This window comes from Ylistrum balloti, unplaced genomic scaffold (assembly GCF_031769215.1).
Source record: "Ylistrum balloti isolate Yb309-2 unplaced genomic scaffold, AGI_CSIRO_Ybal_v1 Utg369624, whole genome shotgun sequence".
NCBI lineage: Eukaryota > Metazoa > Mollusca > Bivalvia > Pectinida > Pectinidae > Ylistrum > Ylistrum balloti.
The window spans coordinates 60828-73775 of record NW_026781893.1 but is presented as its reverse complement, the minus strand read 5'-3'; the positions used below and the strand labels follow the sequence as shown (position 1 = coordinate 73775).

The window sequence follows — 12948 nt, the reverse complement described above, 5'->3', positions numbered from 1 at the left end:
CAGAATCATGGAAACAGATTTTGTCCCAGTGAAGGTATTTAGTAAACTATGGCAAGAGAACGCAAGTTCAATGATTCAAACTTAGGTTGTTGTCAAATGCTATTGTTATGCAATAAGATAAACATTGGAATAGCATTCAAGCTTGATGGAGATGACGAGCATTTCTATTTATAGAACGTCGTAAGGTAGACCAGAGACTAAAGTAGACTGTTGTGTTAAACGTCACTACGTCAAGACAATTACACAAGTCCTGTACACCTGCTGAACTGGTTCTAAACTGTCTTTGACATAAAGAAATATTCATGAGCTTCTGAAAGCCTGTCCGTCCATCCCAGAACAGTGCCTGAACGGCAAATACGTCCACGACCTTCGTCTAATTGCTTTGTCTTGTAACATTTTGATGGTTGCTCAAAAATGTAACATTCCGTTGTGTTGCCAGACGGCGCTCGATTAGCAAAAGTACCGTGATGAAAACATACAAGTTATTGTCAGACCATCTCTGGTGATCCTGAATGAAAACCAGACCGATGCGTTCCATGTTATCTTGTTCGCACTAAAGCGTCAACTCGTCATATGTGTACGTATTTTGACTGTTCTTTTCCGGACATAACAGAATTTGGCGAAATTTTGAAATGGAAATGGCACTCTACATTTTAAATAACATTTTATCTGTGCTTAGTTAATTTTTATCAGCAAATTTCTGCTATCTAATGTTTCTAGAAATCCGTATACGTTTATCAACAAAATTTATACTCGCAATATAAAGTTCTCACACTTATGTCATAATGTTAAACATTGACTTTCGTGTTACCTGAACAATATTGAATAGGTCTTCATCGGAAGTTCTCATCGAATTTGTTTTTAAAAAGTTGATCTTAATCCGTCATTAAACAAAGTGTTTTAATGCGTTTTCAGCTCCTTGTCTCTTCCTGATTGTAATCGATAGTCATTATCTAATACTGACCCAGCTATACAGTGACTACTTTAAACTCATGAAACCTTTTTCCTAAATTCGGGTAAGTCAAGTATACGAAGTATTCACTCTAGATTGTCGCCCTTCAAGTTGTTTACATCGTCCAGGACGTTTGATTTGTAAGAATCTCGCATCTCCCAAATATTGAATGTATTTATTAAATATGCTGAAATGATGTATGCTTATCTGTGGCAGATTCTTTCGGTTCAGTTCCGTTTTCAAAATGTCTTATTTGACTCTTTTTTCTCTCTCGTCTTTTGCGACCACTGTTTTACATCATCATCATCATCATCATCATCATCTTCTGGTGTCATGACCGGTCTGTTGACGTCCTCTCTTTATGATTTAGGCTGCAACGTCTGTGAATATGGTATTTTTCATCGTCGACTCGGTCCTAATCGTGAAATTCCTATGTTGTAATGAGAACGAAAACTTACTTTACTTACCCGTCATGTTTGATGGACGCATATTATTGTAAGCGTTACTAACCTCGAGGCCTTCAGTTTTTAACCTTTGTAAAAAATGGAATGAAGCCGAGAATATTTTTAAAAAGTAATTACTTTAGTGAATATACATCCCTTTTGCAGTGAGTTTTTGGAATATTATAACCGCCAAAAATGAAACCATCACAGTTTTTGTCATTAATGTGGACTATTACAAATTAGGTGTCAAATCTTCTGCGTCAAGACTGTAACATTTACTATTAAAGCACCTTAAATTGCGTCCCTTAATAGGTGCAGCTGAAATATTCCTTGTCCATTAAATTGTTATTTCATTCGTTTGATAAAGATTTATTTTTTTTTACATTCCATTATGAGTTGCTAAATGACTTACTGGAGCAGTATCTCTCTTAATACTGGCTATCAAGGGAACGCTCTGATATCAACATTGATATCTGTTGTGACATGTACGTTTTAATTCCAAAAAAAACTTTAATCAACATGGATATAATCCATCCCAGAAAGAACGTATCAACTGGCATTAAAACCAACGGGATGAAACAGGAAATAGTGACATGATGGCAGATAAGGTTTTAACACGTCATGTCAGCGACCGTTTGAATCAGGTATTCTCTATTGAAGTCATGTAGTGATATATAGAGTCTAGGTATTTTTGAGATAGACTTTAAAGTGTAAAACCGTTTTAGAGTCTACATGGTGAGATTACAAACAATGAATTAATCACTTCCTCTCCACAGGAAATTCCTGAGAGAATTACATTTGAAAATCGTCCATTCATTATTCTCTAGTTCTCTGGTAATATTTATTGATATTTCATGCAAGTGATCTATGGAACATGAAAGGTACATTGCAGGTAAATGAGTCTCAAATTCCCCGCTAAAATTTCGACTATAGAAGATAGCACTGTCAGATGGTTATCTAAAACACAGTAATGTTTTTAACAGGAGGACGGATTTAGCCACTGAATGTTGCCAATCCGAACCCTCACTTTTCCCGCGCCAAGCTATCAAGACACGTAATTTGTTGAATAGAAGTTCTTATAACACAAACAGGAGAAGATTATTTGTGACGTTTCGCTGACAACACGGTCACAAATGACCAGTGTGAAGCGTACGTGCAGTGCACGTAGTTAACGAGATGGTAGGGAAATGGTCGACTTTTCCGGGTCTACTATAATCCTATACACACTTAGGCAGAGAAACGTGTGACGAAACGATTAAAAAAACATGAAAAAAATACGAGATGGTAACTAAGTATCGTAGTCGATTCGATCTAATGTGTACTTAAAGTAAAAATACGAGAAAAACATCTCCTTCTGTTGGTTAAAAACGATTATGTTTAATCACATGTAAAGAAATGAGACTCAAAATAAATACTGTTTTGAATGGTATGTGTGTGTTATACCAACTCATTCAAAACCAGTGTCCAGCAATAACGGACGCCTCTGTTCCCTTTATCGCCAGACTTCTAATGGTTTCTCCTTAAAGTGTCCGATCCTGTGAAAATTAGTAGAATTTATAATAGGTGTCCGATCCTGTGAAAATTAGTAGAATTTATAATAGGTGTCCGATCCTGTGAAAATTAGTAGAATTTATAATAGGTGTCCGATCCTGTGAAAATTAGTAGAATTTATAATAGGTGTCCGATCCTGTGAAAATTAGTAGAATTTATAATAGGTGTCCGATCCTGTGAAAATTAGTAGAATTCATTATCGATGAGTACATTTTCCATTTTATAATTTTGAAACTGTAAAATCCTATATTTACATGGGATCAAATTCCGTGTATTTTTTTTTCAAAAATACTATGTCGAATATGAGATATAGCTGTAAAAATGTTAGTTATACTGATTAATATTTCGTTGACATGGATGCGTTGATCACTAACGAGTTAAAGTGTACCAAAGAAATCAAGTAAAATAAATCCCCTACGAAAATTTAACATTTTACAGTGATTTAATTCACTCAACGTTCAATGTAATCAACATGTGTTAGACGCTCAATTAGGCTAGGTAAATCATTTACAATCAGTTACACAGGGTAAAATGTAAAGCATATTTATCGACTACTAAATTTAAAACTAAAATCACATATTAAGAAAATGTGTTACAAAGGTTCGTGAGTTAATGCCAAACGCTAAAAATCCAATTTGAGAATAGGTTTTCACACATACATTATTAAGATTCTAAATCAAGTGTAATAAAGCATACGTGATCAGCTCTCGCTGATTCTGAAATTATTTTTTTAAAGTAATTGTAAAAGCACTTTTTTGGTAATTAAATGTAATGAATTTGCTGATGGCGTGGCTAAGGATATTGTTCTACACGCAACAACACTGGACTTCCTTAATACCTAATCCAATCAATTACCGATCATTTCTTGGTGAGATAAATCTACCGATATCCTCCCATCAGCTTGGATGGTAGTTTGTGTCACCACACTGATAGTCGGAGTCACGCAACACACCCGACACGTGCACAAGTTTAATTTACGCTTGTGATCAACGTATCATGTGAATATCCAGGCATTAAAAGCGTCGGACTTTCTCAAATGTAGCAACTAAATTAAACATTGAATATTCAATCAATTGCACGGCAGTTATATTGCTGATGATGGTGATGGCGACGATGGCAATGAAGACAAGGACGACAACGATGATGATGTGATATAGAGAGCAACGGCGATGATGATGATGATGGTGGCGATCACTTTGCAAATGAATTCCTGAATACTTTTTTCGATGGTAGGTCAGTCATATCTCATTGTAAAACTGTTTCTCTCGACCGTCCTGATATTATGGCGTCTACGACGTTGATCACGATCTAACCTCAACATTTTACGGAACTTCCGGCGGAAGTTAATATTGCACAGTGGATAAAGTACTGGATTTAACGTTGAGTTTAGATAGCCAATCCATGTCATTGCTGTCATTAGATCCGGGTGTATACAATCAGGACAAAATGCTATCACTAGGAATAAAATGAAATATGGTAGAAAGCACAAGGTAAACGCTCCCATTATCACTCCGAGTTGTCTTGCAGCCTTGATTTCTTTTTTTAAGGAACTTTGGCGAATATTCTTTATTCTATGTTTGATATTTAGCGTAGTCGACATACGACGGTTCGAATCTTCGTCGAACATAATTGCTGTTCCGCCTCTCGCTCGGCCGTTAGAGGAGTTCCGGATGTGCGTCACGCCATTTCCGTCACGCGTCACGGACACTGTATGGTCGATGATATGTTCGGTTTGCCGCATCTGTCGTAAGCCACTTACTAAACTGTAGTTTTGACGATCTTTTTTACTTTTGTAGCCCAATGTTCGCCTTTCCTCACTACTGGAACTTACAGGAGTTCCCCCTGAAGAAATGGAAGGCTCGTTACATATAATGGGAGGACTTATGAGAATCTCTCTGACAGGTTTTGTACTCATAGGTATATGTTCCTGGTAGAAAAACCGTTCCACTTTTTCCGTCTTTGGATCTAAGACATTCTCGTCATAAATATATTCTACCTTACATTTTGGATTAAAAGGTTTTTCCTCGAGGCAGCGTCTCTTGTAATGTTTTCGTTTAGATTTTGACGGTTTTGATTTCTTATTCTTTTTAGATTTTTTCGAACCTACAACATTGCACGGTGTGAGTTTGATTGAAGAATAATTACTGGAATCTGTTTTTATGGAATGGTTTTCATCCGAATATGAGTCTATTCTACCGTCGCTGCTGTTGTCTATAGTTGGTGAATCCGCGTTGTATTGCATATTTTCAGCTACTATCGGCCTGGCATACCTCTGACCAAGTTCCAAGGCCGATCGCTTTCTTATTTCGTGAAACACTTTTCCGTATAGGCTATACATTATTGCAAGTGGAAGATAAAAATTGAAAAATGCTGTTATAACCTTAAATACAGAATCATGGGCGTATTCCGTATCGCACACGTTGGACTGAACACGCCTTATTCCATCGTTTGCTATATGATGCCATGACACAATCGGGATAATCCATAGACTAGATACAAGCCATACTATTGATATCATCCTTAACGCCCTCTGTTTCGTCCGCTTCCTCAGATATTTTAAAGGGGAGGTAACTGACCAGTAACGGTCCACACTGAGAATGAAGAGATTCAAGATGGAGGCAGTACTGGCTGTGTAATCAATGACTATCCAGATCTGACAGACGGCCACCCCAAACAGCCATTCCTCCGTGAAGATATAGATGGCGCTGACAGGCATGACAAAAATACCCACGATCAAGTCGGCAACCGCTAGACTCACGATGTACATGTTGCTTACCTGCAAACAAAATGGCAGATTTTAGAAAACAAGTTAACATCCGCTAACGAGAAAGTAAATCTACATGACAACACAGTGATTTCAAATCTAGGATCGTTGATTTCATTTTAAATGGGATTTTATTTCTATTTTTGCAGGCCATGATTAAAATTTTAGGTTCTTGAAAGACAAGAAAATATATTTTAAATACTTTTAATCACATAACAAGAAAAAAGTACATTTTGATATGCTGTAGAGTGAAAATATGAAGGACAAAATCAAACGGAGTCATTTCGTTGAGTCGTTTTGTAATCAAGATATCACAATAGATTTATAACTGGCGACGCGAAAAAAAAAAAAAAAACCGCTGCAGGGTATATTACATCTATGACATATATTCAAGATAACAGGTGGAATATTTGATAAACAACAATTAAACTGTCATGAATATTGTTGAGTCTGAATCATAATTGGTTGTAGGCGTCAGATAAATTTCTGCAGTGTCTGCTTATTATTTTTTCTTCATTTTACTACTCACTGAAAGGGTAAGAAACTGCCACATACAGGGCAATTATTGTATTCCCGAGTTAATAGACTTTCTCTGTTGATCTTTCATGTATAAATACCATCAGCAGAGAAAGTGAACACATTTTCTCGACAAAAGAAACCCGCGCTGTTGACAGTTAAAACCTTCGAGGGCAAATGGTATATAGAAGATATTTAATGGTTTCATGTCTATTAGCAAACTACGGCATCATGTCAGTATAGATTTAACAAAGTTACTGTAGAATTATTAGTATTCGTGGGGGATTTATTTTCTTTGATGTTTTATGGTACTTTACTTTCACTAATTTATACGTCCACGAATGGTTAAAATAAGTTCAAGTAGATTTATTGAACTGTATTTATCCATGAAATAAAGTGTCTAGAAAATGGTAATGTTTTGAAAAACCACGAAAATTGAGCCCGATGAAAATAGATGATTTATAACAGTAGAGTATAGCCATGTAATTAACTGAGTATTGCAAGCCATGCAAATATGTTGAGTTTGTCTTCTATGTAAACTGTAAACAAAATCACCGTCAATTCTTAAGACAATAACAAAATACCTGTAGAAGATATCAAAACACTCAACCTATTTCAAAGGATAAAAGACACTCATAGGGCCGGCAACTGCACTTGTAAAAAAGTGATTTCAGCTGGAACGCGTGACAAATAGCGCTACCTAACCTGATGAAAATGGTTTGAAGCATTGACCTGTTTATAAAGGATGTTAGTAAAACGTTGAACTTTATAATAATAGGATGTCTGAGATATATTAATTTCCTAAAATATCCTTAAACTTATACATCAAATAATGAATATAACAATGGGCTCCTTGTTGTAAATATGTAGTATCATGTAATAACTTACTTTTCGCAATGCTTATCCTACTGCAACAATAAATAGCACATTTTCTGATTAAAAAATATAAAATTACTCACTTTTCTATTTTTTCATTTGTCTTTCTGTCACTTTTATGTCACTTTCTTTATGTATGTCTGTACAACCTTAACTAAATTAACTTTGCGCGTGTAAAGTTCAATGTTCTCGACCTAGTTCCTTAATTAGACCAGAGTGAACGTATCGCTAAAAGTACATCACTTGATAGATACGATCGCTTCCTTCCATAACCATCTATTTTGATTTCAACATGATTATGTCAATGGCCCAGTACTGCTCGTTTGAATACTTAACTCTTATTTGTAGGATTCGGCGCCACACTAAAATGGCTAGATAGATTATTAAATACTATGAACGAAAAATCTCCCGTTTCCTTACGAATAGACCTGCGTCGATTCTTGTCATTAAGCACTAGTGCACTTTAGTGCTTGTAATCAATGTAATCCTGAACAAACATATTCCAGTCGTTTTAAAAGATAGATATAATGATATTTAAAAAAACGACATTACAAGGATTCAAAATATTGATTGAAAACAAAACCCACCCTCACCGACTCCCCTCTTAACAAGAAGGGAGCGATTTTCTATACAATCTTCACTATTCCTTGAGGCAATCGAAACGATACCAGATACCAAATCTTTGTTATAATTTGTTGAGAATCCATGAAAAAAAATCCATCAATTATTCATTGGAATGTGGATTTCGAGAAACGTGACTTGTGTTGAGAATTATGCCGTATATTGGGTGAAATGAGAACGTGGTGTATTGAATTCAGGCTGGATCGAATCCATGCAATCTATGCTATAATTAGCACTAGCGGCAAGCCAACCAACCAACCAGCCAACAAGCCAGCCACGCCATACTACCTATCATACGAAAATGAATGTTACATTTAATCATCTGTTGTCAAGGATAGTACATACGCTCTACACATCTTACAACTCCTTTGATATAATTTTCCCATTCACCATCTTCTAATTTCGTCATCGTTCTACTCCCTATCAGAAACAAGTACTGACAATCTTCATCCAACGAATTCAATTTAACGTAATCCCAAACCTTTAACATATTTACAAGTATGTCAACAAGTTTGTCCCCAACGCCGAAATAAAACTAGACACAGAAAAAGTTGATGTTTCGCATTATTCCAATAATTCAATAGATTTCGAATTTGTTTTATAATCTTATAAATTCAGGCGAACGTTAGGAAGACATGTCACATGTGTATATTTTGACCTTTGCCGCTGTTCGCCTGAATTAAAATGTGGTATGCAGGCTGAGAAAGAAAAATCTACAAGGAGTGTCTTTGTACAAGAGATACACAAATGATTATCACTTTTCCTGAGCTCCTTCCTCTAACCCATTCCTTCTGATCTCTTCTTTGATATTAACTACAATGCTATTTTTTTGTTTTAAATGTTTCTTTATTGTTAGATATGAACAATCTCCTTTGTTACATCATGTATTGCAACGGTTAGTAATCTAGACTCTGACGTCTGCGATTCTCGATTTGTTTACAAGTAAGTTGGGATAGGCAATTCCCTACTTACTTTGATCCCATTTACTCTACACACCCTAAGCATTGAAAATAGTCATAAAAATTGATTACATGTATTCAAAATTAATCTATCTTAACATAAAAGAAAAGACTAAAAACGTTTTGTTGTAACGGCGTGTGACAACAGTCACTTCATTAAGTACCAGCTAAAATTTTCTTTCGTTCCATCACGCTTTTCATAGAAGATCTAATATGTCAAACGGAGACAAGAAAGCAGAGAAAACGTATTGTCAGAAGAGCTAGAAAAATCTTAGTCGATCGGGATGGCACGCTGGAGACAATTTTCCAGTGTGATGTAAGGGATTTATTGTGTGAAGGAAGCCCCACCCAGTGTGTGCTTACTCTTTCTGTAGCAACCGGTGACGTCTGTCTGTTATTGGTGTAGGCTTAGTGGAGTTCTGCAGTGGACACAAGGGAAATCCGAAGGTAATCAGAACAAGCCGTGCCTATGCCTACATAATCTCCCCGAGGGGACCAATCGAGAAAAAACGGCTCACACTTGTCCAAGTTTTAATACATTTCAAGGGTATGCCGAGAATGAAAAAACCCCAAACAATACTCTTAAGAAGGGAAATGTAAAACTAAGGTTTCCTATATGTTATTGTAAGACTTAACAATATTCTGGGTATAATATCGCCTCCATCCGTAGTTTTAAAAGCTCACCTCACACAAACAATGAAAACACGTGTTAAACCTATTGATTTTACCGCCATGTTGATATTTACTTCATGATTAATTTTAATACAGTGCAGTCTAAAGAAACTGACAATAGAAATTTAATTGTTGAAAAGAGAAAGTTTGAATGAATAAACAATTTTTCTTTCTTCAAAAGATCATCATTATATTTTTGCGTTCTTGATATGTCAGACGGTTATACCTAGATGGCGACACTCGTATCACTTTTAAACAAGTAAACCGTTTAAAAGTTTAGTATGATACAGTTCTTCGGTTGTCAAAGTCACCTTTCACTTCATTAGAACATGTGGAAATGAACTATCCAGCGCGAGATATATGTATATGTAATTAGCATATATCAACACTGTTGTGGTTTATATTCTCAAACTCGAATCAATTAGCAGTAACATGTAAACCACGGTCGCTTTATATTATCAAAAAGATAAAAATAAAAAAAAGACCTTCAACATGTTGCTGCCACTACATCACTTCATAAATTGGTTTTGTGACGTCATAACTTTTCCTATGAATGTCAAAGTCATATAGACAAGACTTCATAGAAAGAATGAGCTTGCTGAAGTTAAAAACCACAAGTGATTGAATGAGAACCCTGTCTAAAGTTCGCATAAAATGTACCTTTTGATAAGTCATTTACGAGGTATATATACACCACAAAACGTATTACATAAATTGTGTTATTACAGCTTACACAAAACCTGTGGTTAGTTGTAAGTGACAATCACTTTAACTCCTCTATACCACCTACTGAACTGTAATTTCCTGTAGGTCTCATTCCTTTATTTGTACCGCCACAAACGTATTATACATTGGACTAATGTATTACCTTATATTGACCTGCGATTTCCTGTGGGTTTCAGACCTTTATTTGTGACGTCACAACTTAAGAGAGAATCACGTTGAAAGTGGCAAACTTAGATACTGAGCTAAATGTGTGCTGATGAACATTTGTAAAACAAAACTTGTTATGGGATGATAAAAATATGTTTTCATTTCGTTTGATATTAGCAAAACAAATCCCATCCCATTAAATCTTGTGTGTACTGGTGCTCTTTGTTGCAAAAGAAACCATCAAATCTTTTATATCAAAGATCAAGCAAAGTTAGCTTAAGAAGATATGCAGAGAATTGCTGAATTGAAAACAAAATGACTGGAGTGAAACATAGTGGCGAGAAATCGTCCTGTAACAGGCAATTCTACGAGCGAACAGTACAATCAACCTATGGAGGAAAAAACAATGATTGTTTTTCTTTCTTAAAGATAAAATTAAAGAAGACATCTTCAATGATTTAGTATGAATCTGGTATTTTACGAGTGTTAAAAATATGATCAAAACATATATAATGTCCTCATATCTCGTTTAGCATAATTTGGATTGTACTAAGGCGTTAGAAGTATACGAATAGCCGTGATATTTAACAGACAACAGAACTTTGCTTGCATATTAAATATCTCTCATTTTACAATCTAATAAATTACTTGCCATTCCAACATCTATAGAAATGAAAATTTAATTATATCTAATGACGTCATACTATGGTCCACAAACTGGTTAAATCATTGCGGCATTACAAAATGATATAAGATAAGGTCACATAATGGAAATAAAGAACACGATGCATTCACTTACTGATACGACGATCGTATGAAATCATGCTGTAAGCGTATAGAGGACCGCCAAATGTTGCTACAGCCAGTGAGGAGTGATTTGTTAATGCGCTCTTCTATAAAACTCTTTAAGAAAAAAGGCCGTACTGGTTAATTAAACCACAGGGTAATATTTAGATAAATTCATTGTTTCTATTACTATTATCATATCAAAGAACTCTTAAGTGGTTAAGATAATATTTATTAACAGATGTTGGTAGCACTAATTATGAAGGTCGGAGCCTTCGGAATCCACATCAAAGTGCGAGTTGTGCACTTTGTGATAACTTAAGTTATGTTTACAAATACAACGAGTTAATCATGGCCGTAAAGTTTAACTGCTATCTTTGTTCCTTCCAAGCGGTCGGGTTCGAGCCATCCCAGGGGTTCCTTTCCTAAAAGATATGAGGATATTGCCACTGCTATAAAATACAAATGGTAAATCCCCCAATGCAATATCTATTACATTAACGAATCGACAATTTCAATAGGAACCACATTCTAAACATGTCAAACTGCTGCGGAAAATTGCATCCGAGCGTCTGTTTATCAAATATACCGAACGCCCTGACAATTTCATGAGTCAAATGAATCTATAGAAAGTGGCATCACTATGGGCTTCATTCCCGATTACTCCTTTCACTTGAGTGACAGGAACCTTAAGAGTAATCATTGTATTGTGAATGCCATGGTACAGGTCAAGATGATTACTGGAATTAGTGTCATCGTATGCTAATAACAAGGACTAAACCCCCGTAATTGAAGAGCAAATAGATATCTAGAGTGTTGTCCCTTTTCTGAACTCTTCGGTTGTTTTGTCGTCAGCATGGGCCGTTTTGGTACCATATCCCTTAATTTTATAGCCATCCACTTCCATTTACCTTTATAACAGTTGTAGAATATCGTCTTTAACTGTGTTTGACCAAATCTCCAATAATTTTGTTTGAACAAGGGTCATCTTGACTCTCTTATGTTGTGTATTGACCAGACATATCATGTGGAGAGAGATCATCGACATATCGGAGTTAGTTTTGTTCAATCAAGAGTAAATACAAATGAAAAGGGTACTAGGTTGCACATAGGGAAAGTTTACCAATGGTAGCTTTCATTGTAGAAAACAGAAAAAAGTTTCCCAATTCTGTAGGGCCCACATGAGTTTTAACAGTCTATACAAATACACTTCTGTTTTTGTTTTCGGTTTTTAATACACATTTCAGAAAGATGATAACTAATATGTGTAATGTGCGTTTACGTTTTTCTGCTTCCTGTGAGACAGTTGAGTTATTTTAAGGTTGGATTTAGAATATCCTAAATAGGTTAATACATAATCAGAAATCAACCCAAATGAAAATTACTGAGATGAAAGTAGTCACAATCTTGATTTACCAACAAACACGTCGACATTTACCACTCGTAAGTCATGGGATACTGTAACGCATTGAACTCTCTAGCATCTGTGACGTACTACCATGCATGATGGCACTATTTGATGGCCTTATTATATTGTCCGACACGCTATAAACGATGTGGAAGCTAACAATGTTCATGGTGTACAGTATAACACTTGGAAGGGGCTTAGAACGTTATAGAGAACGTAGGTGAGGAAATGTGATGGGACAAAAATAATATGACAGCTTGAAAACGATGTACAAAACATCAAGATGCTACTAGGTCGAAGGGAGGAGGACTTAATACAGTGTTTAGATAATAGAATTAATATGCATTGACATTATTTGTATGGCATAGCGCTATGAGTACAACGGACTATTTCCATTCACCACACACGACCTGAGAATATCATTTTAGAGTTAAATGTTTCAAAACTCCAGGAAGGTAGCAATCGATGAGTAATTATTTTGAATGAGTTCCAGTTATAATGAAAAACCATAAAAGGGATGCTGACGT

The 12948-nt window shown here is 35.6% G+C and overlaps 1 protein-coding gene across 1 annotated transcript; it reads right to left on the bottom strand.

Moving 5' to 3' along the window:
- Positions 1–4180: 4180 nt before the first annotated feature.
- On the bottom strand, positions 4181–5716 carry LOC132550999 (5-hydroxytryptamine receptor 1F-like). The gene has a single exon (XM_060215106.1). The coding sequence runs from the start codon at positions 5711–5713 to the stop codon at positions 4181–4183; it is 1533 nt and encodes a 510-aa protein (XP_060071089.1). The 5' UTR covers positions 5714–5716.
- Between the last annotated feature and the right edge of the window lie 7232 nt (positions 5717–12948).

What these genes read in the sequence shown, in the direction of transcription:
- LOC132550999 (XM_060215106.1), bottom strand. Translation starts at nt 5,713, where the DNA reads ATGTACATCGTGAGTCTAGCGGTTGCCGACTTGATCGTGGGTATTTTT.